The following is a 25,336-nucleotide window of genomic DNA, read 5'->3' as shown; positions in this document are numbered from 1 at the left end:
CCCAACACTAATCCCTGGCAATCCAGCAGGGCCCCATACACCCTTTTTTTTGTTCATTTCTGAGACAGTTCAGTAGGCAAAATAATGCATTTCTTAAATATGTGATGACTTGGAATTCTAACAACAAGCATATTAGAATAAGACTGACTTCTTTCTTCTTTAACTGAGCATACATTGTGCTTTGTGCATAAATCAGTGCTGTGCATAAATATACTGCCAAGAAAACTTTGCCCAAGGAGGCTACCTTCACTCAAATCACTTCTTTAACTCCTCTTTGAGAGCTGCTGAAAAGCCAGTCGGTAAGTCAAGTCAAACAACAGTTTCTCTGCCTCACAGTCATACCTTAACTCTGATTTTAAGAAGGAGAATTAAAACTACAACATCTCTGGCTTTGTGTGACTTCCAACTCCTTCCTAAACTAAATCTACCCTGAAGAATAAGGATTTGCCACCTTGAAGGAAAATACTTCTTAGAAAACCATGGGCTCTGAGAGCAATTCTAAATGACAAGATGCAAAAATATAAGTTAAAAACCTCCCTTGTTGGTGACCCTGAAACTATAAACTGGTTTGGAGATACGAATTTTGTTCTTTGTTAATTACTGAAGACAGTACATGATTATAAATACATTATAAGTATATGAAAAATATGAACACAAAAATAGAGACAGGATCTAGTAAAAATGAAAAATAATATTGCATTAAAGTAGATTTTTCAAGAATTTCCTTTAAGTTACTGTTATACTATAATTAAATAAAAAAGAAGACACATCATTCACATTAACGGCCAGCCACTTTACCCTACACAATGTTCTAATATCTTAATAGTCTACCACAATTCCTACATCCCCTTCTGGGTCACAGCCCCTGACCCTGAGCCTGTCTTCACATAAGGAGATGAGTTATTTTAACCCAGAGCACATCACCAAATAGCTACCCACATAAAGGCTCAGCTGACTCTTCTCTACGCTGGCACACAGCTCTGCCAGAGCTCCCTTCCTTCTCTCTCTCAGCATGGTATCTCACCAAACAAAAAGCCTAAGTGTCACTTACAGTGGACTCATAAAAATAGCAACCTCAACTAATCCCCACACTAATTCCTGTGATCTGGTAGTGTGTGCCTCTCTAAGTAGCAGGGCCACATACACCCTTATTTTGTTTCGTATTTCCAAGACCATTCAAGAGGCAGAACAAAACAATTCTTAACCATAGGATGTCAGCAACAAGAGCAAGCATAACTAAGTGCTTATGATGGCAGTGCTGGGCTAAAACCAATTCTGAGACACAGAGAGTCACTATTCAAACCCAGACCTGTCCGACTCCAGAATTGACACCTTTGGCCACTACTCTTTGAAAATAATGCTAATTTTAGGGGTGGCGGGGTGGCTCAGTTGGTTAAGCCTCCCACTTCCGCTCAGGTCATGATCTCATGGTTTATGGGTTCGAGCCCCGTGTCGGGCTCTGTGCTGACAGCTCGGAGCCTGGAGCCTGCTTCAGATTCTGTGTCTCCTTCTCTCTCTGCCCCTCCCCCCCTCACACTCTGTCTCTCTCTCCTTCAAAAATAAACAAACATCAAAAAAAATTTTTTAAGTGGCGCCTGGGTGGCTCAGTCGGTTGAGGGACCGACTTCGACTCAGGTTATGATCTCACAGGTTGTGGGTTCAAGCCCCGCGTCGGGCTCTATGCTGTGACAGCTCAGAGCCTGGAGCCTGCTTCTGATTCTGTGTCTCCCTCTCTCTCTGCCGCTCCCCCACTCATGCTCTGTCTCTCTCTGTCTCAGAAATAAACATTAAAAAAAAATTTTTTTTTAAAGAAAATAATGCTGATTTTAACTTTTTAAAGTGTATTTAGGGGCGCCTGAGTGGCTCGTCGGTTAAGCATCCAACAGCAGTTCAAGTCATGATCTCATGGTTTGTGGGTTCGAGCCCTGCGTCGGGCTCTGTGCTGACAGCTCAGAGCCTGGAGCCTGCTTCAGATTCTGTATCTCCCTCTCTCTCTGCCCCTGCCCCACTTGTGCCGCCCCCCTCAAAAATAAATAAACACAAAAAAAATTTTTTAGGTGTGTCTACACAAAAAGTCTCATTTGTGACAAAGACCTTGAGATGCTAAGGGAAGGGCTAACCTGTCCATACCCTCTGAGCTAGGGACAGAATCAGAGCTGGAACCCGGGACGGCCAACCACATCCATGATTCTTGCCACTGGCTCCAAGCAACTCTGAGGTCTATATAAACCCTCTGGAAATAGTTATTGCCAATGGTTTTTTTAGGCAATGACATAGAAGAAAAGGCTAAAACTCAAAGGAATTTGGAAATAAGCTATCTTCTCTTGATAATGTGGTATTTCCTAATTTAGACACACGCATATCTACTCTTTGACATCATAACAATTCTAATATGTAGAATAATATATAACAAAAGTGATGAACTAGAAAAAAACAGCAGTTTTACAGTCACAAAGACCTGGAGCTGACTCAGAGACCATTTCTTTTTTTTTTTTTTTTTAATTTTTTTTTAACGTTTATTTATTTTTGAGACAGAGGGAGACAGAGCATGAACGGGGGAGGGTCAGAGAGAGGGAGACACAGAATCTGAAACAGGCTCCAGGCTCCGAGCTGTCAGCACAGAGCCCGACGCGGGGCTCGAACTCACGGAGTGTGAGATCACGACCTGAGCCGAAGTCGTACGCTTAACCGACTAAGCCACCCAGGCGCCCCTCAGAGACCATTTCTAAGTGGAAGACCTTGAGTGGGTCGCCCTTCATGTGTAAAATGGTATTAGCTACCTTAGAGCTGGCTAGGTATTCAGCACACAGCAGGTATGCAAAATCTGTTAGTTTCTTCACATCACCATCAATTCTAGGGCTTGCAGGGGCTCTAGGGTCGTAAGACAAAACACCTCTACTCTGAAAGTCTGTCCCTTCAGAATGCCATGGACTCAAATGGAATTTGCTGACAAGAAAACATACTTTTTCCTGGAAGCAGCACTTTCCTGAGAAACTTGCATTCACTAGGGAGTAAACCGGCCAGTATCCTCCCATAAAATGCAATAATGCTATTTATAATAGCTGAAAAGTGGAAGCAACTCGAGTGTCCACGGATGAACAAACAATGCAGCATACATGTATGAGGGAGTTTCAACCGGCCTTAAAAAGGAAGCAGATTCTGACACCTGCTACAACATGGATGAACCCTGAAGACATTTTCTGGGTAAAACAAGCCTGACACAGAAGGAAAACTACCGTATGAGTCTACTCATATGGGGCACCTAGAGGAGCACCTACAGTGGTGGCTTCCAGGGGCAAGAGTGAGGGTACAATCGAGAATTCATGTTTAATGGGCAGTGTTTCAAGTTGGGGTAATAAAAAGTTCTGGAAACGGATGGTGGTGCTACTTAGACAACTTGGTGCATGAATGTACTTAATGCCACTGAACTATATACTTTAAAATGGCTAAAATTCTAAATTTTCTGCAATTAAAAAAACAGCAAAGCTACCCATCTGTCCACGGGGGCCTTGGACTCTGCTTCTGGGGTCTGGGCCACACCTTGCCATTTCCCTCTATCAGCTCTGCTCTCAGCCTGCCCGGGCTGGGTTTCTCATTATTAACACGTCCCATCCGAGGGCACTCACCAGGCCGCAGGCTCAGGGCAACCTGCTGGGGCGTCATCTGAATGACATCCGAACTCGTGGGACTGGAGCCCTTGCTGCTGAGAGGCAGGCTTCGCAGGACCCGGGTGCTGCTGGCTGGGCTCTCAAACTCGCCTCCGCAGCCGTTTTTGACCAGGTTTGCCTCCAAGTCACACCGGGAGGTGACTGAGCGCAGGCTGCCGAAGTCCTAGGTGCAGAGACAGAGGAGGAGAGAGCACACGGTGGTCAGGCTGTCTTTCCAGAGCACCTCAGGTGGCAAACCCATCACCATCCCGTGGACCTGAAACCCTCTGCACTCCATTTTTATCGTCTGAAAGCGGTAAAAGTGATAGCATAGACCCCAATATGCCTCACCGAGGATTACAAGAGTTAATTAAAGTACTGGATATGACCGCACTTTGTAAACTGTAAACGCATAATGAAACTGTTTCATTTCACTGTTCCTTTAATGGTCAAAATTCGCCTGAAAAAATGCATGTGTCTACATGATTGGGGGGGGGGGGAAGTAACTGGTCAGTTACACAACTGAAAAATTTTGAAAGATGCTATATAAGTGGACAAGTAGTCATTCAGGCAATGAAGAGGTAACTTTTGAGCCGTCCACTCATCTACTGTGCAGGACCTGTACATTCTGCACAGTCATTCTGTTAGACAACATGGCAACGAACACAGTGCCCTTTGACCCAGCGGTCCACTCTTAGGAATTTATCACAAGAAATCAATCAGAAGGGGAAACTCTATAAGAAGATATATACTGCAGCGTTATTTAAAATAGCATGATCTTATAAACCTAAATCCCCAAATGATAAGAAAAACATGGTATATGATCTCCAAACACAGTCATTCAAAACTATGAAGACTAAATCAGAAAATAAAATCATATCTGCATTGGGATTCAAAACTAAAGTTTTTTTTAATTAAGGATAGTTGAGGCATTAGAGTGACTAAAATTATATTTTATATTATCTTTACTGTTATTTGAATAATAAACAAGGTACTTTCTTTTCTTTTTTTTTTAATTTTTTTTAATGTTTGTTTATTTTTGAGAGAGAGAGAGAGAGTGAGCGGGCAAGGGATAGAAAGAGAAGGGGACACAGAATCCGAAGCAGGCTCCAGGCTCTGAGCTGTCAACACAGAGTCCGATGCAGGGCTCGAGCTCATGAACCATGAGATCATGACCTGAGCTGAAGACAGACGCTTAACTGACTGAGCCACCCAGGTGCCCCAACACTTTCTTTTCTTAAGCTGGTTTAGGAGAAGGTTGGGTATCAGGATGACCCAACCTTATCTGGGCATCAGGAGTTTAGGCCACTCACTTTAAAATGAAATAATATACTCTGTTATAAAATATGGTACTTATAAGTATTCATCATTTTGCAGTAAGGGGATTTTCAACAGCAAAGTAAACCCAAGATTCTCTCTGAACATCCTTTCACTGATGGATGTAGAAAATAAGATCACCTCCACCAGCTGGCTGAATGCCAGTACTCGATTAGATAATCCTTGTAATAGCTAGAGGAGTTACAATGCTGATCTCTTCCCCTCCCCTCTGTAACATTTTGTCAGAGAGCCTCAGATGATTCAAGTGTCCTGACTGCTGTGTTAGGAGCCAGACTGCTGGGAGAAGCACAGACACTCGGAGGACTCGCCGTTCGTTCATCATGGTCCAGGATGCCCCAGGACTAGCCAATGCCTATTAGAGCCTTCACAAGGTTCAAGACCAAGAAGTTAAGAACAATTTGCAGTGTTTTTATATAAGTAAAACCAGATGTGTTGTTCTGGGCCTCTGTAATTTTGTTGGTGTTTTTTGTTTCATAATTGATTTTTTTTTTTTTTGTATATTGAACCCCTGGGATCTTGCCTGTCAACCTCAGGGCTGGTACTGTAAGTATAAGTGGCTCCAGACACTTGTGGAACAGGTGAGAAAAATAATGATTCCAGCTAAAACTAATTATCCTTGAAATTATACAGGATTTCAAAGCTAGGCTTTCCAAACTGGGTTCCACATGGCCAAGTTCGGCTCTGATGTAGACATTCTAATGAAGCAGTACAAAAGCACAGGGATGGGGGAAGGGAGAGGTCTGCAGTCCTGAGCTGTCTGCAGTGGAGGTCTAATTGGCTGTCCAGAGCTGGAAGGGCTCGGGGGCTCGCCTGCTCAGAGCCTACTTGGCGAGAATTTCTGAACTTCTTGCTGACATACTAGGCCTTGCTGCCAGCTCCTCCAATTCTGACGAGCTGGTCGTGCTTGGCCCAGTTCTGATTGTCAAGGTACACCGTCTTGAGCTGTCCAGGGCAAAACTCTGCCATCAGGTTGGCAATGAAAGAAAGCATCTTTGGTATCCCCAGAGTGACAGGGAGCCCTGACATCCCTCCCATTGGTCTGGAGCAGCTTGCAGTCTAAAACAGACTAGGTTACAGAGCCAACGTGCTTCCTGCAGGAGGTGGTTGCATGATTCCTAGTCCATAGCCTTGGCGATTCATTTCAGCTTGGCCATCGAGATCATGCCCTACAGCCCAGACACCAGCATTAGCAGTGAACTTCACCCAAGCTTCCTAGTCATCCTGCTCAGAAGATTTTTGACAGACACTACCGGTCCTTGATGGAGAACTTGTACAGGGCCACCTGCTGGCCAGGGGAGATGCTCCTGCTAGGATCATCAGCCGACTTAATTAGAGTCCAGGTCATCCTTCCTAGACCTGACGGCCACACCCGTGCCAAGTACAGCCTTCTCTGTGTGTCTGGCTTTCCCAACGGTACTCTAGCGGCTCTGAGGCCTCTTTAATCTCTAGGATGTTAGGGGCAACGCTCTCTTCATTCCCCTCACTGGTAGCAGCTTATGTCTCCTTAATAATATTCTTCAAGGTTGTGGTAAACCTTCACTACAATGCACGTGGCTTCCCGGAAGTTTGCTGTGCAGCCAAGGGAGGGCCACTGACCTTTGTATTGTCACCTGGTTGCGAGTATGAGAACTACCAATGACCATATTAAAACCGCAACTCGTGGGGCAGCTGGCTGGCTCAGCTGGCGGAGCATGTGACTCTTGATCTAGGGATCGTGAGTTCAAGCCCCACATTGGACATAGAGCTTACTATAAAAACAAAACAAAACAAAACAAAACTCTCAAGGTGACTTCAGTAGTGCCAACCAAGTCAGAAAGGGGACACTACAGAGAGCCCCCTTCTCAGCACACAGCCAGGGACACCCTACAATGGCACCTACACCAAATTTAGACTTAGTCTCAGTGACCTCCACCTCTATCATCAGTTTGTCAACCTTCTCCTATTTCACAAAGTTCAGTGTCTCGTTATTTGGGGCAGGCCCAATGGTTTCACTGATGTGTTCAACAGCCTTTGAGACATCTTTACCTATTATTTGAGCCTTGTCATTGTCCCAGGGCTCTAAGGCCTCAAGGACACCACCTGAGGCACCTCTGAGCTTAGCAGGTCTGAAGCACCTTTTAAGAGTAAGGCAGCTCCCTCAGTGGTGGGATTCCCACAGTAGTTGAAGGTCCATCTGGCACAGTCTTCCAAAAATAGCCAAGAATAATTTCCGGCCATAGGTTCTTGCTGGTCAAGCAAAGGACAAAGTGCTGCAGGCCCAACAGGAGTGCTGACCCCACAAGCCCAGGTGAGTCTCCTCTATTCCTGAACTCCTTTCTAGATAGTTTAATTTTGAATGAAAACAGATGCATATTTAAAGACAAGGACCTAGGGGCGCCTGGGTGGCTCAGTCAGTTAAGCATCCAACTCTTGATTTCTGCTCAGGTCATGATCTCACGGTTCATGGGATCGAGCCCCTGCATTGGTATCCACAATGGCAGAGCAGAGCCTGCTTGGGATTCTCTCTCTCCCTCTCTCTCTGCCCCTCCCTTGCTCATGTGTGCTCTCTCAAAATAAATAAATAATCAAATTAATTAATTAATTTAAAAAACAAAATAAACACAGGGACCTAAAACCACAGAGATCAGGGGCATACACTGTAGTGGTTATAACCTTCCAGATATGCAAGCATTATAAATAAAAGGAAATGTCTCAATATCTCCATTTTAGGCTTCAATTCTGTGAATGCAGATGCCCCAAACTATAAATCCCTGGAGGAAAGAAAGACTCATGATTGAGAAAAATCTTCCTCACATGAATGACATCCCGCTATCTGATGTGTTAAGAGTCTTCAGATCCCAGAGGCCGGATATTTGGAACCTCTCCAGGTGTCAGAATAGAGCGAATTCCAAGGGGAATGGACTTCAGATGCACCACCTGGTGTCAGCCCCTCCTCTCTACGGGTGAGGAATCAGAGGCCCACATGCCAAAGTTCATGCCAAACTTCACCCAAGAAATTCAAATTCATCCGGCCTCAGCTGCCTGGACCGCAGTGCTCTTTGCATCACCAACCTTCCATCTCAAACAAGGCCATGGCTGAATTCTGCAGCAAGAAACTAACTCTGGGTCCCCGGATTCCGTCCCTCTGAATTTAATACTTCCTTGCTGCCCCCAAGGCAGAGATCTTCCTGCCATCTATCAAACTTGGAGGATAAATATTCTCTCTTATGCAGAAAAACAGGTACGGAAGGAGAGTGGGGACTTCATCTCAACTTGGAAAAATGGAAACTAGTTTCAGGAAGGGCTTCTAATTGGGCACAGCTCAACCGTTGCAGGTGCTCCCGATGCTCGATGCTAAAAGTTTCACTTCATGGAGGAAGCATCTGTCCCTGGTCTCCAGAAACGCATCCATCAACCCTCCAAGGACTCATAAAAGGAAACTGCATTACAGGCAAACTTCCAAAAGAAGCAACAGAATGGGAACAGGAACTTGAAACATCTTTTATGGCTTTTAGTCACTGTGCGGTGATATAAAAAAGAAAAGGGAAGTGTTCCAAATTTAGATCCCTTTTAATTTGCTACCACATTGGCCTTTGCAAGTTGTTTTAACTTGCTCCCTTTCGCTCCCTCCATCACCTACCATGTAGAAGATACAGTGAGCTCCACTGTTTGTAACATTGTAACACCTAACTCCCTGAACGTTTGGCTCACCAAAATCTCTCTCCCTGCAGTGAAGGCCTGTGCCTGAGTGCGATCAGGTTCATTCAGGTTCTAGTGATTGTGTCATAGCAGTCATTACATTATCTGCACCCCATCCTGCCTACTCTGGCTGAAGGTTGAAACTCTAAGAAGATGTGGGTGGTGGTTTGGGGGAAAGGGTGGATTTTTGTTTGTCTCTGAAACAGCAGGGGTGGGTGAGCTGAGAAACTTGCAGGCCCTGGGAGAAGAGGAACCCAGGCAGGAAAGAGGCAGACAGTCCCAATTTCTGGGATGAAAAGGGAAGAAACAAACTTGTGAATGGGCAGAGAGCCTAGCAGAGAAGTGGGCACAGCTGGGGAGGTGACCACCATCTGAGGCTGGCCTCTTCCCTGGGATATGGCAGGGCCAGGCCAGCCCCTCAGAGCCCGAGTGGATGTGCGGGCAGTGAGGGGAGAGGGTAAGCGATCCAAACCGAAATCTGTGCATGAGCAACACCCTCCCACATGTACCCTCTGCCCCGGGGATGGAGAAATCCCTCCGGCAGCTTTCAGGCGGCTCATTTAATTCACTGAACAAATATTTATGAAGCATCCACAATAGGCCAAGATTAGTCCTTTCATGACCACAAAGAGATGCTCTCAAAGAATCTATATTTTATTGTGAGCTGGAGTGAATGCTCATTTTTTTTTTCTTCATTTCCTCCTAGCTCAAAGGAAAATACAGGCAATGTCTCATTTATGCCCCAGCCACCATAATTTCCCCAGAAGGTCCGCTTGGCCTGTCTTGTTTCCCAGCTTCTAAAAAGTCCCCTTCCTCATTTTCCTGCACCCGGCCCTATTGACCCTTCATTTCTGCCTCTCCATGTCTACCTCCCCGGCAAAGACCCCTCACCCTGGCCCAGGCTTCCCCAGTCTTCTCCCACGTCCATCCCCGTTTCCTCCTATCCAAACACCACAGGCCAGCAGCCTTGCCTCCCTGGTTCTTCTCCTTCTGGCTTCTCAGCAGCCTGCGCTGCTGTGGACACAAGGTGCCTCACTGTCATGCCCAACAGACTCCCCACTTCCCCAGTCCTGTATGCAATCCCCTAGCCTATCTTTGTCTCCACTCGCACAAACTCTGCTCTCTCTATCCTCATAGGGAGCCTGGGTGCTTCAGCCCTGTCCACTTCTCCCAAACCACCGTCCTCCTACAAGCCACACTGGCTTCCCTGCTTCGAGCACATTCTGCTCATGCACAGGGTCTCCCTGGGCACACAGCTAGGTCTGGTCTCCCAGTTCTCACTGCACGTAGGCAAAGTGATGTGACTGGGTCATAGGCAAGAAAGTGTGTGTAGAAACAATGCAGGCTGCCCGGGGCCTCCGAAAGCGAGTGCGCGCGCGCACACACACACACACACACACACACACACACACACACACACACACATGCCATGCCCTCAAATTCCTCTTCACAGCTAACTGGGTTGTGAAACTTATAATCTTAGATCAGGGGAAATTTTCCACTAAAAAAAAAAAAAATGACAGACAAAATGGATAATAAGCTGCTGGGGTTTGTTGTGTGTTTCATCCTGTGCAGTACAAAGAGCCCCATAAGTGTTCGTGCTGGTTGAAAAGCAGGGGCCATGGGGGTATCACAAAGTATTAGGGGCAGGGGCTGAGGTGTGCAATGGGAACAGGTGAGGACAGGCAGCCTCCTACACTCCTGGTCTCAGAGTACAAAAAAGCCTGGCAATTCCGGTCTTGAAGCCAGAGGGTGAGTCTGAAGCCACCAGTAAACTACATCAGGAAACAAAGACAAAGAGGGATGTCTGGTTGGCATCAGTTGGTTGAGCGTCCCACTCTTGATTTCAGTTCAGGTCATGCTCTCACAGTTTGTGAGTTCGAGCCCTGTGTCAGGCTCTGTGCTGACAGCACCTGCTTGGGATTCTCTGTCTCCCTCTCTCTCTCAAAATAAATAAATAAACTTTAAAAATTAAGAAAGCAAGCAAGCAAGCAAGCAAAGACAAGAGAGCAAAAGAGCCAGGTTGACAAGGCCATTCAGGGGGCACCTGGCTGTCTCAGTCAGTAAAGCATGTGACTCTTGATCTTGGGGTTGTGAGTTCGAGCCCCACGTTGGGCATAGCGATTACTTAAAAATAAAATCTTAAAAAAGGAGAGAGAGAGAGAGAGAGAGAGAGGCAATGCAGCAGAACTCTGTAGAGAACCAGAGTGAGGTGCTGAGCAGGAGCTGACCAAGGGCAGACTCAAACTCGATACCTGTGGGAGAATACAGTGATGGGAGGGCAGACTGGGTAGAAGAAGTGGAATTAGGTTGCAAGGAATGTTAAATGCAGAGTGAGGATCCCCACCCACCTCAAGTAAAATAAGAAAGCACGGTGAGTTCAAGAGCAGGGGAGTCTTGATGGAATATGTTCTGAGATTAATCTGTGCTGGTGTGCAACGACAAGGCAGGTGGGTGGATCAGAATCCACACAAACACACTGATTAGGGACCTGGCCCTCCCTGGCTGTCCATTAGGCACCAGCCTAATGTACATACACATCATACACTCTTGGCCACGCATTACCTCTCTGATGACGTCCCAGGATATATGGTTAAGAAGGCACTCGGCCACACTTACTCTGTCTTGCTAAAGGGCAGAGACTGATCAAAAAAACTATTCCTGAACTCTCCAAACTCAGCTCCCTGAAATACACTCGGCCCCAGGGGCAGTTCGCCCCAAGAAAATGAGGAGTTCTTCAACCAAGACTGAGGCTCCGCTGAAGCACAGGGAACCAGATGGGCTAGAGAGGGAACCCAAGTGTGGCCTGGGACAGTGACATGTTCCTTGAGATAATGTCATTCACTATCAATATTAGGACATCAGACTCGCGGAGGTACTAGCACAAGAAAAGGAAGAAAACCAAAGTAGACCACTGACCCTGGCTTCCAGACCCCACTGCCTACATTTACTAGAAAATGTCACCGACAACAGAAGCAGTTTGCTGGATAATACTCATTCTGTTAATCAGCAGTCCCATTCACAAACCCTCTCACGGCCTGATCTCATTCTACACTCCCAGTTATGCTGGAGGGTGGGAGCTGTCACCTTCGTTTTACATATCAAGAAACTGGGAGGAAATATGGCAAAACTGAGATTTAAACTTTGGTTTTCTAACGACATGTTGTTTAAGCCCACCTCTTTTATCCAATAGGAATTTCTGCCAGATTCTTGGCTGAATCTGGAGAGGCCAAGATGAGTAAGACATAGTTTAGATTTTCAAGAAGATGATTTAGTCAGTAACCGGCCTGAAAACAAATTAATAACAATAAAAGGTTATAAGTGCTACCAATGAAGTACCAATGAAGAATATGGGGAGACAAAGAGGTGGTCATGGCCTGCACGTGCAGATAATCAATAGCAATCCAGTGAAAGCCTTCAGCCAGTATTTATTGAGCAACTACTGTGTGCCAGGTTAACGCTCTGGGTACTGGGGATCCAGCAATGCAGAAAACAGATAAAACCCCTGCCCCAACATTCGGGAAGAGAGAGATAACATTTCCTTGCCAAATGGCGTGGATGGACTGAGGGATGGATAGGTGGACAGATGTGTCTGGGAAAACCATGAAAGTCTTCATAGAGGAGATGAGTCTTGAACTGATTCTTGAAAACAGGGGAAGACAAATGTTGGTCAGGAAAAGGGGGGAAGCACAGGAGCACGCACAGGAAAAACCATGAGGGTATTCATCAGGCAGGGCTCTCTAGGGATCTTTGGGTAGTTCCCTCTGACCAAAGTGCTAGGGACAGGCAAGTGATGATGGTGGGGAGGCAGGTGGGGGCCAAGGAACTTGGATTTGTCATGCAAGTCATAGGGTACCAGTGAAAGGTTTTAAAGAAATTTCATAATAAACACACCACAATTAAGCACAAACACAATGAAGTTCATACATTGAGAAGATTTCTTGGGATAAATTTATTGGGATTGGAATCATTTATTTAGTAATCTTACTCTCTACTAAAAAAAAATTCTAGAGAGGTCACACTTGAGAGGCCGAGTGGCCTCGAGGAAAGAGCTTGGACTCAGAAGTCCAAGAAGGCAGACTGAAACTCAGCTCACTTCACCTCTCTGAGCCTTCAATTTTCATCAATAAAAAGGTTGTTATTCCCACCTACCTGACAGAGCTGTCGTGAGGGCTGGAGATGCCATGTAAAAGGTGTGCGGTATCTAGCGGGGCTCCCCACACGACCATCTGTAGCCATCGAAGAGGAAACCAATCCCTAGGCTCTGAGGCTGCATCGTGGTGAAGAAGCATGGCCTCCCAGGAGCCCTCTCTTGTCCTCCTGACAGGCCCCCCCGCACTGAATTGCAGACACTTAGCCAGTGCGAGATAGCAAGTCTTAGCTTCTTCAAAAAATAACCTTAACAGGGTGCTTGTGCAAAGAGGGTTCGTGCCCTGTGCTTCTGACAATAGTTTTGACAAGTGATCCAGAAATGTCCTTCGAGAGGAATTTTAGAAATTGATCATTTGCTGATGAGCGCACCAAGCTCTGGTATTTGCATCGCTTTGTGAAAGCAGTATGCCTAACATCTTTCTGAACTTATAACCCTTCTTACAGGGTGGGAAGAAACAGCAACCATTATTTTTAACTATTCCATAAAGGCTGACTCATAATACTCATCCTCAGACGAGCCCCATGAAGATGACTGGCCTCCGCCAACATGCCACCCACCCCTGCAGGTTCTGAACTGTCACACAACAACTCACTTCACATGCTCACATCTCTTACCAAAGAGCAGAAAACCATACGAGGGTCATAACTGGCTTCCCCACAAGGGGAAGGAAGGCCCTGTTTTCCTAAAATAGGGTGAAAACACTCAACACGATCTGAAGACCCATGTTATAAATGCCCTAGAAAAAAAAAAGAGGAAGACGCAGTCTGCAGAATTTTCTGCACAGTCAACTTGCAAGCCGTGGGGTAGCCTGCCCCTTCTTCCCCACCCCCACCCCGGCCACATACCTCTTTGAAGCACCAGGCACATTTCGGGTGGATTAACAGACATTCTTCACAGGAGGTGGCACTTCCACTAGTGCATATGTTAAGACCTTCAAAGAAAGATAAAGATGCACCAATTAGTTCCAGGCCATAAACCTGATTGACGAGGCTTTTGTATGGGGTGGGGGGAGGGGTCACTTCCTTTTTTAACAGGGAGCCTGGGTAAGGCTGAAGGGTACAGGCCCCAGTGCTAATCGCAGGTTAAGGCTCATTGGCCACGCCCTAAACGCTGTGACAGTTTTTGAAGCGCTCACCGAGCGTGCCCACTAGCGTGAGCAACTCCCATTACTTCTGCTGGATCCCCGAGGATTTCCAGCCCCATCACACAGGAGGGCCTCCCTCACCGAAGGCCTCACTACACTCAGTCCACCCAAAATGACAGAAATTGTACGATAAAAGGAAAGAAAAAAGAAGAGGGGCGCCTGGCTGGCTCGGTGGGAAGCGCTTCTAACTCTTGATCTCAGGGCTTTAAGTTCGAGCCTCACGTTGACCAGAGAGAGGACTTAAAAATAAAATCCTTATTAAAAAGAAAAAAGAGGGGCATCTGGGTGGCTCAGTCAGTTAAGCATCTGACTCTTGGTTTCAGCTCAGGTCATGATTTCATGATTCACGAGTTCGAGCCTTACATCCGGCTCTGCGCTGGCAGTGGGGAGCCTGCTTAGGATTCTCTCTCTCCCTCTCTTTCTCTGCCCTTCCCCCACTCACTCTTACTCTCTCTCTGAAATTAATTAATTAATGGGTTAAGATAAAATCCATTAATTCAGTATACCTACTAGTAGGTCAAATAAGAAAAACCATAGCATCACCTCACTGGGTAATAAAAAGGCATTTGACCAAATTCAAAACCCTTCCTGATTAAAAAAAAAAAAAAAAAAATCAGAAACTAAGATTAGAAGGAGATTTCTTTATCATCGTAAAGCTTACTTATTTCAAACCAAGACCAGTCCCTTCTCTCCCATTAATCTGGGGAGGGGTCTCCTGAGGGGGGTGCTAAACTGCAGTGGTGAAGTTAAATTCGCTGCCCCCTCAACTCCCTACCCCACACCTGCACCCACCCTTCTTCAACCTTGCGAACCTTGAAACTTATCATTCTAAAAAAAAAAAAAAAAGAAACTTATCATTCTTTTCTTTTCCTTCTTCTCAGAAACATCAAGGACACAGTTCTTTTGACCGAGAGGAGAGGATGTTGGTATTTCTCTGAATGAACATGGCTCTCTGTTCAGCCCTCATAGCACTAAGGACCCACTAGTCTCTTCTGGTCATTGCCCTGACTTTCAAGAAGAGAGAATGTCCACTGAACTGATGGAAAAAAGAGAAACCCAGGGCCACCAGCCCTAGAAAGAAGGGTCCAAACTGTAAAGGGAAAAACAGCCGGAAAAGATTAAAAGGGAGAGTGGAGGGGGAAAATATAGGGAACTCCATGAAATACCATAAAAACAACTATTGTAAGACCTCTTGAAACCCTAGCATTTCCCCAATTTGCTAGTTTTAACTCCCTGCTTCTCCTTTGCCACTAGCAGTAAAACAACAGAAATCGACACAGGGAGCTGCACTTAGTCACCACGAGGGACACTAAAGGGAACAAATACCATCTGGGATTAGAATGGCCACCGGGGTGGAAGGGAGGAGACCCTAGCAGGACCAGAGATGCTGGGAAGAAAGGAGGAAGGGCTTTGGAGGCCCCGAGAGAGTAAAGTCAGATGCTTTCCCCCAGCTCGATGCTGCACTCTGGGCTCCTGGGCACCACCAGCCACCTTGCTGAGACCCTGCCACACCCACAGAGCTGGGAGACTCCAATCTCACTGCCAGGCCTGCAACAGGACCTCCTGGGTGCAAGCCCTGGACTCAGAACAAATTCGCTGGAGAAACAAGCTGGGATAGCATGCATAACCTCATTTCAGCAGAAGAGCCCTTCCCAGGTCCAAACACTAACCAAGAAGGTCTTTGAATCCAGCCCACTGGGAATTCGGGCCTGCCTGCCTCCTGCTTGCACTGACAAGTTCCTTTCTCATTTTAAAGCGAATCCACTCACTTGATGACTTTTAAATAGGCTTTAAAAAAATATGTAGGCAGGAAGAGTTTCAAAATGCTAGTTCCACTTTGTGGTCAAATCTCCTTACGTGTCAGAAACTCATATGGGGGTGGAGGGATCAAATCCAGAATGAAAGTGACTTTCCCCCTGCTCTCCTCATCAAGTACAAATTCAGGCCCTTGAGGCACCTGGGGTGGCTCAGCCGGTTAAGAGGTGACTCTTGATTTCGGCTCAGGTCGTGATCTCATGGTTCATGGGTTCATGGTTCATATGGCTCTGTCAGAGCACGAGGCCTGCTTGGGATCCTCTGTGTCCCTATCTCTGCCCCTCCCCCTCTCTCAAAAAGAAATAAATGTTAAAAAATTAACAAAAAAATTCAGGTCCTTGTGGCACACCATCTCCTTTGACACCCAAAATCATTTCTATAAAATCATGGGAGTTGCAGACCCTCAGAGCTAGAACTGTTTTAAAATAAGCTGGCCAAGTCAGCTCATTTTAGAGATGAAAACATGAGAAAACAGGAGTCAGTGACTTGAAACAAGGAGCCCCGTCTGCCAGAAAGAGGTCAGAAGGGGTGCTGGTTAGCAAGTGCCCAAATTGGGGACCTGCCTGGCAATCCCTGACCTAGCCCAGGCTCAGGGCAGTGTGACCAGTGAGCTCTGGGATCTCCTTGAGGAGATCTATAACAGGCTCTCAATCAGAAAGGAATTTGAGGTCAGCTGTCTTATTCGTGTCTCTGCTTAGATGCACAGAAATTCACAAAGACCACTTTCTAAATACCAGGGCCTCATTCATCACTGAGCTTTAGGAACTTGGGTGGAGGGTCTTGAGCTCAAGGCAATAAGGCTCCTCAGTGCGGACCCAGACAGACTGGGCTCTGGTCTTCTGTTTTGTCAGCCTACAAGAGCTTGGAGGTAATACTGAAGAGGTTCAAAGGATGGGACAGACATCTGCTATGAAAACATACTGAACAACTGTAAAATACGTGTTGTCCTGATTTCCTAATTGATTCTATTATTACATATTGACAAGCAACGGTAAAGTAGTTGTGCTGCACTCGAAATGATTTCTCTAAAATTAGGCTCCTGGGACAAATTCAAATTCAAGAAAGCCTGCACGAAGCATGTACTAAATGCCAAGCTCTGCACTAGGGGATGCTAGAAATACAGAGATGAATGAGCCTTGCTCCCCGGGAGCTCAGTGTACCGGGTAACAGGGACCAGACAGGCACTCCAGGAACCAAAAGCATAGGTTGTGTGCTGACACCCACCACAGCACCAGAGCTCTTCCCTTGGCATTTCTCCTCTCTCCACCTATTAATATTTCAGAGTTTGGATTTGGCTGGATGAGTCACTCGGCACCAACAGCATTTTGAAAGGACGGAAGCAATGAATAAAAAGCTAAACAGCTAGAGTTCCCAAATGTCAGAGTGTCGTGTCTAGGTCATGGAAATAGGCACTAGTGGCCCAGACGATGGCCACATCTTTTCTTGGTTTGCACTATGACTATTTCCAGTCCAACTGCAACTGCCTGCAGCCCTTAACACCCCCGAAGCCGGGGTTTAGTGCAAACCATAATCTAAAAATACGCTCTCCTTCCGAAACTCATTGACTCACCCCTCTCTTTCATCAATCATATCCAGGCAGCTACCACGTCCGGTCGATCATTCCTTCAAGATGCATGAAATGTTGCTTTTAATCCAGCCCTTCCTGCCTGCCCTCTCTGGCCCCACAATGCCCAAGCCAGGCCCTCTGCACTGAGTCTAGATTCCTGCAGTGGCTTCCTGCCAGCCTCCCTCCATGCAGTCTCTCCCCATCTCTGTCCACCCCACATGTCCAAGGTCAGACAACACCTGCTACATCACACATCCAGCAGGTGGAATTTCCTGATCCAAAACATTCAGTGGGTTAACAGAAATGAGTACCGAGCTAGAATAACCCTATACTGGCAGGGAGAGAGGGGACATGACACTATTCAGCCGGGAGAGTGGGAAAAGCATCGTGAGTATATAGGGTGTGTTCTCACCCTAGAAAGCACATTAACAGTAACAGATCGTAACATTCAGAATGGTTCGTGTGTGTGTCATCTTCATGATTCAAGCGAGAAGCGGGGTTTCTCATGATCCTAAATTACATTTTAGTCACTGTTGTCAAGACAACAGAAAATAAAGACATTTCATTATTGTTGTTTTCTTTTTTAAAAAGTGGCAACAATGGAGTGCCTCTCCTCATATCCTGAACCACGCCCCCCATACTTCTCACACAATAAATGAAATGTTTCTGGTACAAAATCTAGCAACTAGTCATTGGTCCAAAGATGTTACCATGAACTGTAAATATATGCCCCAGGAAGGCCAGTTCCCATCTTAGACTACCTTTCTGAACATCACACATCTGCAGAACACCCCGCTTGACAGATATGACTTGTATTTTTAAAACAAATTCATATATTTGCATATAATATGCAGTTTTAAAAAAGAATGCACATGCTCCCTATATACTGATACGAACCTTACCTCGATATATTGTTAAGTTGCAAATAAAAGGCAAGACATACAACAGTGTGTATAGTGCTTTCAACAAACATAGGGGAGGAATATTTGCTTTTTTTAATTTTTTTAAGTTTATGTATCCATTTTGAGAGAGAGAGAGAGAGAGAGTGAGAGAGCAAGGGAGGGGCAGAGAGAGAGAGAGCGAGACAGAGAATCCCAAGCAGCACTGTCAGGGCAGAGCCTGATGTAGGGCTTGAACTCACAAACCACAAGATCATGACCTGAGTCAAAACCAAGAGCCGGAGGCTTAACCTACTCAGTCAACCAAGTGCCCCAGGGGAGGGATATCTGTAACATACATGTAGAAATCACTCTAGATACATAAGAAACCTAACAGGGGTAATGTGTGAGGGAAGGGGTCAGGGCAATATGCTAGACTGATGGGCACTGAGAATGGAAAACAGATTTCTCACTGTACAATTGTTATACTATAAAAAAAAAAAATCATGTGACTATACTACCTATTCAAATAATAATTTTTAAAAAGGCAATTGATTACCTCTATGGCCTTCTCCAAAAACCATAACTCCAGCCTAATCATGAGGAAAAACATCAGACAATCTACAAAATATCTCCTCAAAACTGTCAAAGTCATCAGGGTGCCTGGGTGGCTCAGTGGCTGAGTGTCCGACCTCAGCTCAAGTCATGATCTCACCACATGTGAGTTTGAGCCCCGCATCGGGCTCTGTGCTGACAGCTCAGAGCCTGGAGCCTGCTTTAGATTCTGTCTTTTCCTCTCTCTCTACCCCTCCCCGACTCGTGCTCTGTCTCTGTCTCTAAAAAATGAACAAACATTAAAAAAAAATTTTAAACTGTCAAGGTCATCAAAAACAAGAAAAGACTGAGAAACTGTCACAGTCCAAAGGAGACTGAGACAAGGCAACTCAATTTATGTGGCATTCTGAATGGGATCCTAGAACAGAAAAGGGGCATTGGGTAAAAAGTAAAGAAATCAGACTAAAGTATGAACCTCAGTGGTACCTGGCTAGCTCCATGAGTAGAGTATGTGACTCACAACCTCAGGGTCGTGAGTTCAAGTTTTCTTTTTTTTAAGTGGGGCTGGGGCTTATTTTTATTTTATTTTTTTTTAATTTATTTTAACGTTTTTATTTACTTTTGAGACAGAGAGAGACAGAGAGAGGCAGAGCATGAATGGGGGAGGGTCAGAGAGAGAGAAGGAGACACAGAATCTGAAACAGGCTCCAGGCTCTGAGCTGTCAGCACAGAGCCCGACGCGGGGCTCAAACTCACGAACCGTGGGATCATGACCTGAGCCGAAGTCAGATGCTTAACTGACTGAGCCACCCAGGCGCACCCTGGGGCTTATTTTTTTTTAAAATTAAATAAAATAAAGTATGAACTGGGGCGCCTGGGTGGCTCAGTCGGTTAAGCGTCCGACTTTAGCCCCGGTCATGATCTCTCAGTTTATGAGTTCGAGCCCTGCATCGGGCTCTGTGCTGACAGCTCAGCCCCTGGAGCCTGCCTCAGATTCTGTGTCTCCCCCCTCTCTGCCCCTCCCCTGCTCATGCTCTGTGTCTATCTCTCAATAATAAATAAACGTTAAAAAAATTATTACAAAAATAAAGTGTGAACTGTAGTTAATAATAATGTATCAATGTGGCTGATTAATTGTAAAAAACATACGGTACTAAGGTAAGATGCTAATAATAGGCAAACTGGGTGTGGGGTATATAGGAACTCTCTGTACTATCTTCTCAATTTTCCTGTATATCTAAAACTGATTTACGTTTTTAGAAAATTGAGGGGTTTTTTAAAGACCACTGAAACCATGGGGTAGTGGAGTGGGGATGGGAGGGGGGATCCATTGTGGCTGTATTAGGAACCTAAAGGTAAATAAGGCCTGGTTAATTTGCCACGCAGTATGTGAGGGGGCCGGCCCCTAGTGTAACAGAATGTGCTGTGGGAGCAAGGGAAGGACAGGCCAATTCCACCTACCCGAAGGGGGCAGAGTAGGCTTCACAGAGGAGGGGACATTGGGCTGGAATTATGGGAAGAAGCTATCCTGGACACAAAAGATCCAAGTACTTGCTCGGCCACTTACTGGCTACATGACCTTGGGCAAGGCACTTACTCTTTCCAGGCCTCAGCATTCTCATGCAAACAATTCAGGGGGTGCAATACGCGGCCTCTATCATATGTTCCAGCTCAAAAAATCTTGCCAAGACTCAAGCTCATCCATCCATTCAACAAATATGACCCAGGCAATATCCTAGGCAGAGGCCACAGTGATAAACAAAATCGACAGAACCCTCTGCCCTCACGGTGCTTCCGGTTGGGGGAGAATCCTCATTGGGGAAGAGGGCACTGACAGTGAACAAGACCAGTAAGTACACGAGATGACGATGAGGGCTGAGGAGAAAAATTAAGGAAAGAAAAGAGACAGGAGGGATGTGAGGCAGGAGGTTTAGTTGCGAGTGGCCAGGGACAACTTGCTGAGCAGGAGACCGCCAAGAAAGGGCTGCAGGGTGGAGGCAGCATGCCCTACGGATATCTGGGGAGACAGTACCCCAGGCCCAGAGAGGGGCCTGCTGTGCAGCATAGGTGGCGTGCTGGAAGAAAAGGGAGAGCCAAGTACGCCAGTGGGAGTGGTGAGAAAAATAAAGTCGGGGAAGTCAGAGTTCCCAGAGAGGCCTGGCAGGCCACTGTCAGGACTTCTGGAAGCCACTGGAGAGTTTTAAGCAGAGCGCATGATCTGACTTGAGTTTTAACAGAATCACTCTGGGTGAGAGCTGAGGATAGGTAAAGGGGACAAGAACAGGAGCAGGCCCCAGCTATACGAGACCAGCAAGCATCTCAGAAACTCTGGTGGTGTTAGGGGAGGAGGGTGAGTGAGGGAGGGAATCCAGTAAGGAGGGTAGGCCACACTACCTGCCCCTCCAGCATCCACCACAGGGGATGTGTCAAGGCCTGTCTATGAGCAAACTTTTCACCAGGTGGCCCAGGAATCAAACCCTGCATTCAACAGAAGCAAGAAGAAGCCTCACAAACAAATGGGGCCTATAAATAACGTGTTCCTTTACATTTATAAAGGCCATTAATCCCATTCCAAGTGGAAAGAAAGCAAACAAACTATAGCAGTGGGCTTTTTGAAGCTTCACCCCCAGCCAACAGAAAATACCTGTGAAAAGAGATGTCCGCCCCACCCCCCCACGAACCCAGCTGCACACTGCCACATGAAAAGGACACTATTATTTAGGCAGTAATTGTTCCACATTACTGATATCGTGAAAACTTTTCAGAGTATTTCCATGAGCCGGCTCAAGAAGAGAAACTAGTTACCAGGGTAGGCAGGCACAAAAAGCCTTTTGCCAAGTATTTAGGTATTTTAATTCTCCGTTGCCTCAGTAGCTAAATAAGCACGGAGAACAAGCAGGAGGAGAATACTAATTAGAGCTAATTAGACCCTGCCCTCTTCTGCCTCAATCCCCTTTATAAAAAGCCCCCTTCCCCCCAACTCAAGGATGATGGAGCTAAAATGTAAATACCTAGGGTAAACAGCAGTCTCCAGACCAAGCCCACTGTTTGCATTTCACTGCCCCGTTATTGCTAGACCCAGGCCTGGTTACCTGAAGAGAGCTACAAACCCAAGGCCGAACTCCAGCAGCCCCCTCACAGGCCATGAAACATGTGGTGGAGGGGAGAGCACTGTCAGCAGGAGCCCACTAAATAGAGTACAGGGCTCTCCTAGGATTCAGAGCATTCTAACTGGCAGGGCATTCACTAAAGGAACATATGATTTTTTTTTTTTTTTTTTAATAAACTATGATAGTAAACATGACTCCAGTCCTGCAGCAGGATCAATACCACACTCCTCCCCTTCCCTCTCAGGGAGCAAAGGCCTCACCCCAGAGAAGCCCTTCTCTGGTTTTGTGGGAAGACCATGTCCTCGAGTCCTGTCCAGAGGCTCTTGGCCATGGGATAAGGAGAGCAGGAGATAACTCTGAATAGGAGAGGGCTGGTCAACCTGCCAGAGACGTTTGAAATGAGTCCTCTTCAATTAAAAGTCTGCTTCCTGCTGGATTAAGCACAGGGATGGAAGTGTAGTGAAAGCAACAGACGTGCAACTTGGCCACTGGTCTAGGGACACCCAGGCAGGCATGGCCCCGTGGGTCACCTCTTTCTTTCACTGGGCAATGAAGGTTTTTCTTTCCAGTCATGTTCCTAGGAGCGAGACAGAAACAAGCTCTGGGAAAAGTACCTGTGGGGCCTCAAGAAAAAAAGAAGAAAAGGGAAGGAAAAGAAAAACTGTTTCAAAGTCTGTGTGAAGCCGGCTCAGCAACCCTGGGGCACTAGGAGAAATCACACAAATATGTGTCAGTCTCTTCCAACCTTGAGAGGCTCCGGGGCTGAGAGGGAGGTGACCGGTCTGGAGGCCAGTGATGAGCTCGCTCCATCATGGCCCTGCTGGCCCACAGCAGGCTGGCTGAGCTCTAGCAGGCAGCAGCAGAAGAAAAGGGAATTCAGAAGGAGTTGGAAATAAACCACCAAGACTCAATGCTTTTCTCCCTATCTAAACTGCATCATGTAGGACAAAGGGCACTAGACCAAAAAGCTTTTGAGATCCATCAGTGGACAAGGAAGAGTGGGCAAGTCACTTTGCCCTTTTGGGCCCATTCGGAAAATGGACATCACTGTGAAGATGCATATGAACTGTGAAAAACGGAAATCACAACGCAAATGGAAAGCAATATATTAAAAGAATTCTTCACAAATGGAAACATTTGAGTTTTTATTAGAATTGCAGAAGGTCAAGCTGTAAGGCAACTTAGAAATCATCTCCTTTAGCAGTTGCCAAACTTTGGGATTTCACAGAACATTACGAACAAAACAGGGGCGCCTAGGTGGCTCAGTCAGTGAAGCGTCTGACTTTGACTCAGGTCATGACTCACAGTTTGTGGGTCTGAGCCCTGCATCGGGTTCGCACTGACAGTGCAGAGCCTGCTTGGGATTCTCTCTCTCTGCCCTCCTCCGACTTGTGTGCCCATGAGCTCTCTCTCTCTCTCTCCCTCTCGCTCCCAAAATAAATAAACTTTAAAGTTTATTTAAAGTTTATTTAAAAAAAAAAAAAAAGAACAGAAGAAACAGAAAAAGAGGAGGGGAAATTTATACAGGATTGCTAGATTTTTTATTTTGCCAAAAAGAAAAACTACCCTCTGTCATCACTATAAATCATTAAAAAAATAAAATAAATGAAACCAACTATACCAACCAAAAATAAAAAAGACATCATTTCAAATTAAAGGGCAGTCCTGTGAGGCAGGGGACCACTGACAAAGATAAACTCCTGTGTGTGCCACAAGCTGCCATCCTTCTCTGAGCTGCATTTCCCTGAGGACCCATGAAAACATCAGCGATGGGCACTGCTTGCCAGATGGGTGTTTGGAAACCACTGATCTACTCCACGTTCTACAGTGATTATTTTCCCATAAAAGATATCGTGCTCCAGTATTAAGTTTGCATTAGGGCCTAAAGAAGTTTTTGTTTGCCCAGAACCCTCCTCCTTCTCAGAGGTAAACCTCCAGGTCTTCATGTAAATAAGGCCCCGTAGGGGACTAGTGCCCTCTCCCTTGGCAGCCAGGCACAAGAGCAATCCAGTATCGTGGGCCTGCTAGAGAATGAAGCAATAAAAGACACAATTATTTCCTCCGGGAAAGGAGAAAAGCTAGAGCTTCCTGATTTTTTGGTAGGGGCTCGGGGTGGCTTATCTGTCTGTCAGCTCCTGCGCAAAAACGGAGCATCCTTCCTCTGGGGCCTCCTAACTGCCACATCCACTCTCGTCCCAACTCGGAAAACTTAAAGCAGGTAAGTCGAGGGCTCCTCACACAGCCTCCAGCCCCTGGCAGTATCGCGCCAAAGCAATAGCACACCTCCTGCCCTCCGCCCCAGAATCCTCCAGAGTTAGGGGAATGTTCCAGGGCCAGTGTTTCGTGTATCTCGGGATAAACCCAGGCAGGAGTCAGGTCGGTAAGTCCCAGGTGGGGCTGTGACTTGGGACGCCGGTGTCTCAAGGGTTTGGCGGTGGCTTCGGGAGGAAGCAAGGGGATTAAACTTTTAAAAGAAGGCCGTTAAACTGGGTGCTGTGAAACTCTAGGATGCGCTTAGGGGCCCCGAGCACCCGCAGTTCGAAGAGACAAGCCCTCCGGAGTAGCCGTGGCTCCAGCAAGGACTTCGGCTCTCGCGCCCCCCTCGCTGCCCTTCGCCTTCTGGGGACCAGGGCACTGGCGGCATCCCTCGGCGCCTCCCCGCAGCCCGCCCGCCCCCGGCCGGCCACAAGGGCCGCTTTGTGCCCGGGAGCGCGGCGCCCCGGCCCCCACGCAGGGCTGGCGGCGGCCCTCCCCGGGCAGAGGGCGCGGGCGCACGCGGGCCGGTCAGCAGCCGGGCAAGGCTGTTTACACAGGAAGGGGAGACTCCTCCTCGGCCCGGGACTGACCGGCGGCCGACGACAGCCCGCCGGGGCGGCTGCTGGCTGCGCGCGGGGTGGCGCACGCACCTCGCGAGCCCCCCACCGGGCGGCATCCCGCCGCTCGCCCCCTGGGGGGTGGGAGCCCGGAAGACGCTCCCCCACCCAGACAGCGCCCCTCGCCCCGCCCTCCACGCCGCCGGCGGGAGGCTCCGAGCGGGACAAAGTTTCTCTGCGCGGCGGGCGACGCGGCTTACCTGGGAGGCTGGGCACCAGCGCGCAGAGCCCGAGCAGGCAGGCGTACAGGGGCGCCGGGGCCCGCGGCATGGTGGGGGCGCCCGGCCTCAGCGGCGGCGCGGACGGCGGGCTCCGCGGGGGCCCGGGGCCGAGGCCGGAGCGCGGGGGGCGAGGGCCGGGGGCCGCAGCCGCATGCCCGGCTCACAGCCCCCCTGGCCGGGCGGGAGGAGCTGGCGGCTGCGCTGGCCGGCGCCCCGCCACCACCATCCCTCCCGCAGTGCTCGCAGCCGAGTCCCGGGGCTGCCGGGGGATCGCGGCTCGGGACGGCCCCGGCGGGCGGCTCTGGGCCGGGGAGGGGCGGGCTCCGCGCTGGGGCCGCGACTTGGGCTCCGGGACGC

At 47.5% G+C, this 25,336-nt stretch overlaps 1 protein-coding gene across 1 annotated transcript in view; it reads right to left on the bottom strand.

The window, feature by feature from the left end:
• Positions 1–25,063, bottom strand: part of ITGB5 (integrin subunit beta 5) — a 121,992-nt gene extending 96,929 nt beyond the window's left edge. The window contains exons 1-3 of the mRNA XM_047099143.1: positions 24,959–25,063; positions 13,662–13,747; positions 3,627–3,831 (exon numbers count right to left, since the gene is read on the bottom strand). Coding sequence (XP_046955099.1) covers positions 3,627–3,831; positions 13,662–13,747; positions 24,959–25,028 — 361 coding nt within the window. The 5' untranslated portion in view covers positions 25,029–25,063. The remainder of the gene's footprint in view (positions 1–3,626; positions 3,832–13,661; positions 13,748–24,958) is intronic.
• Positions 25,064–25,336: the final 273 nt, after the last annotated feature.

Source organism: Lynx rufus, unplaced genomic scaffold, assembly GCF_022079265.1.
Source record: "Lynx rufus isolate CCGP_SWC_20201006 ecotype Redwood Valley unplaced genomic scaffold, mLynRuf1.p SCAF_5, whole genome shotgun sequence".
Taxonomy (NCBI): Eukaryota; Metazoa; Chordata; class Mammalia; order Carnivora; family Felidae; genus Lynx; species Lynx rufus.
This window is presented reverse-complemented; position numbering and strand designations above follow the sequence as displayed.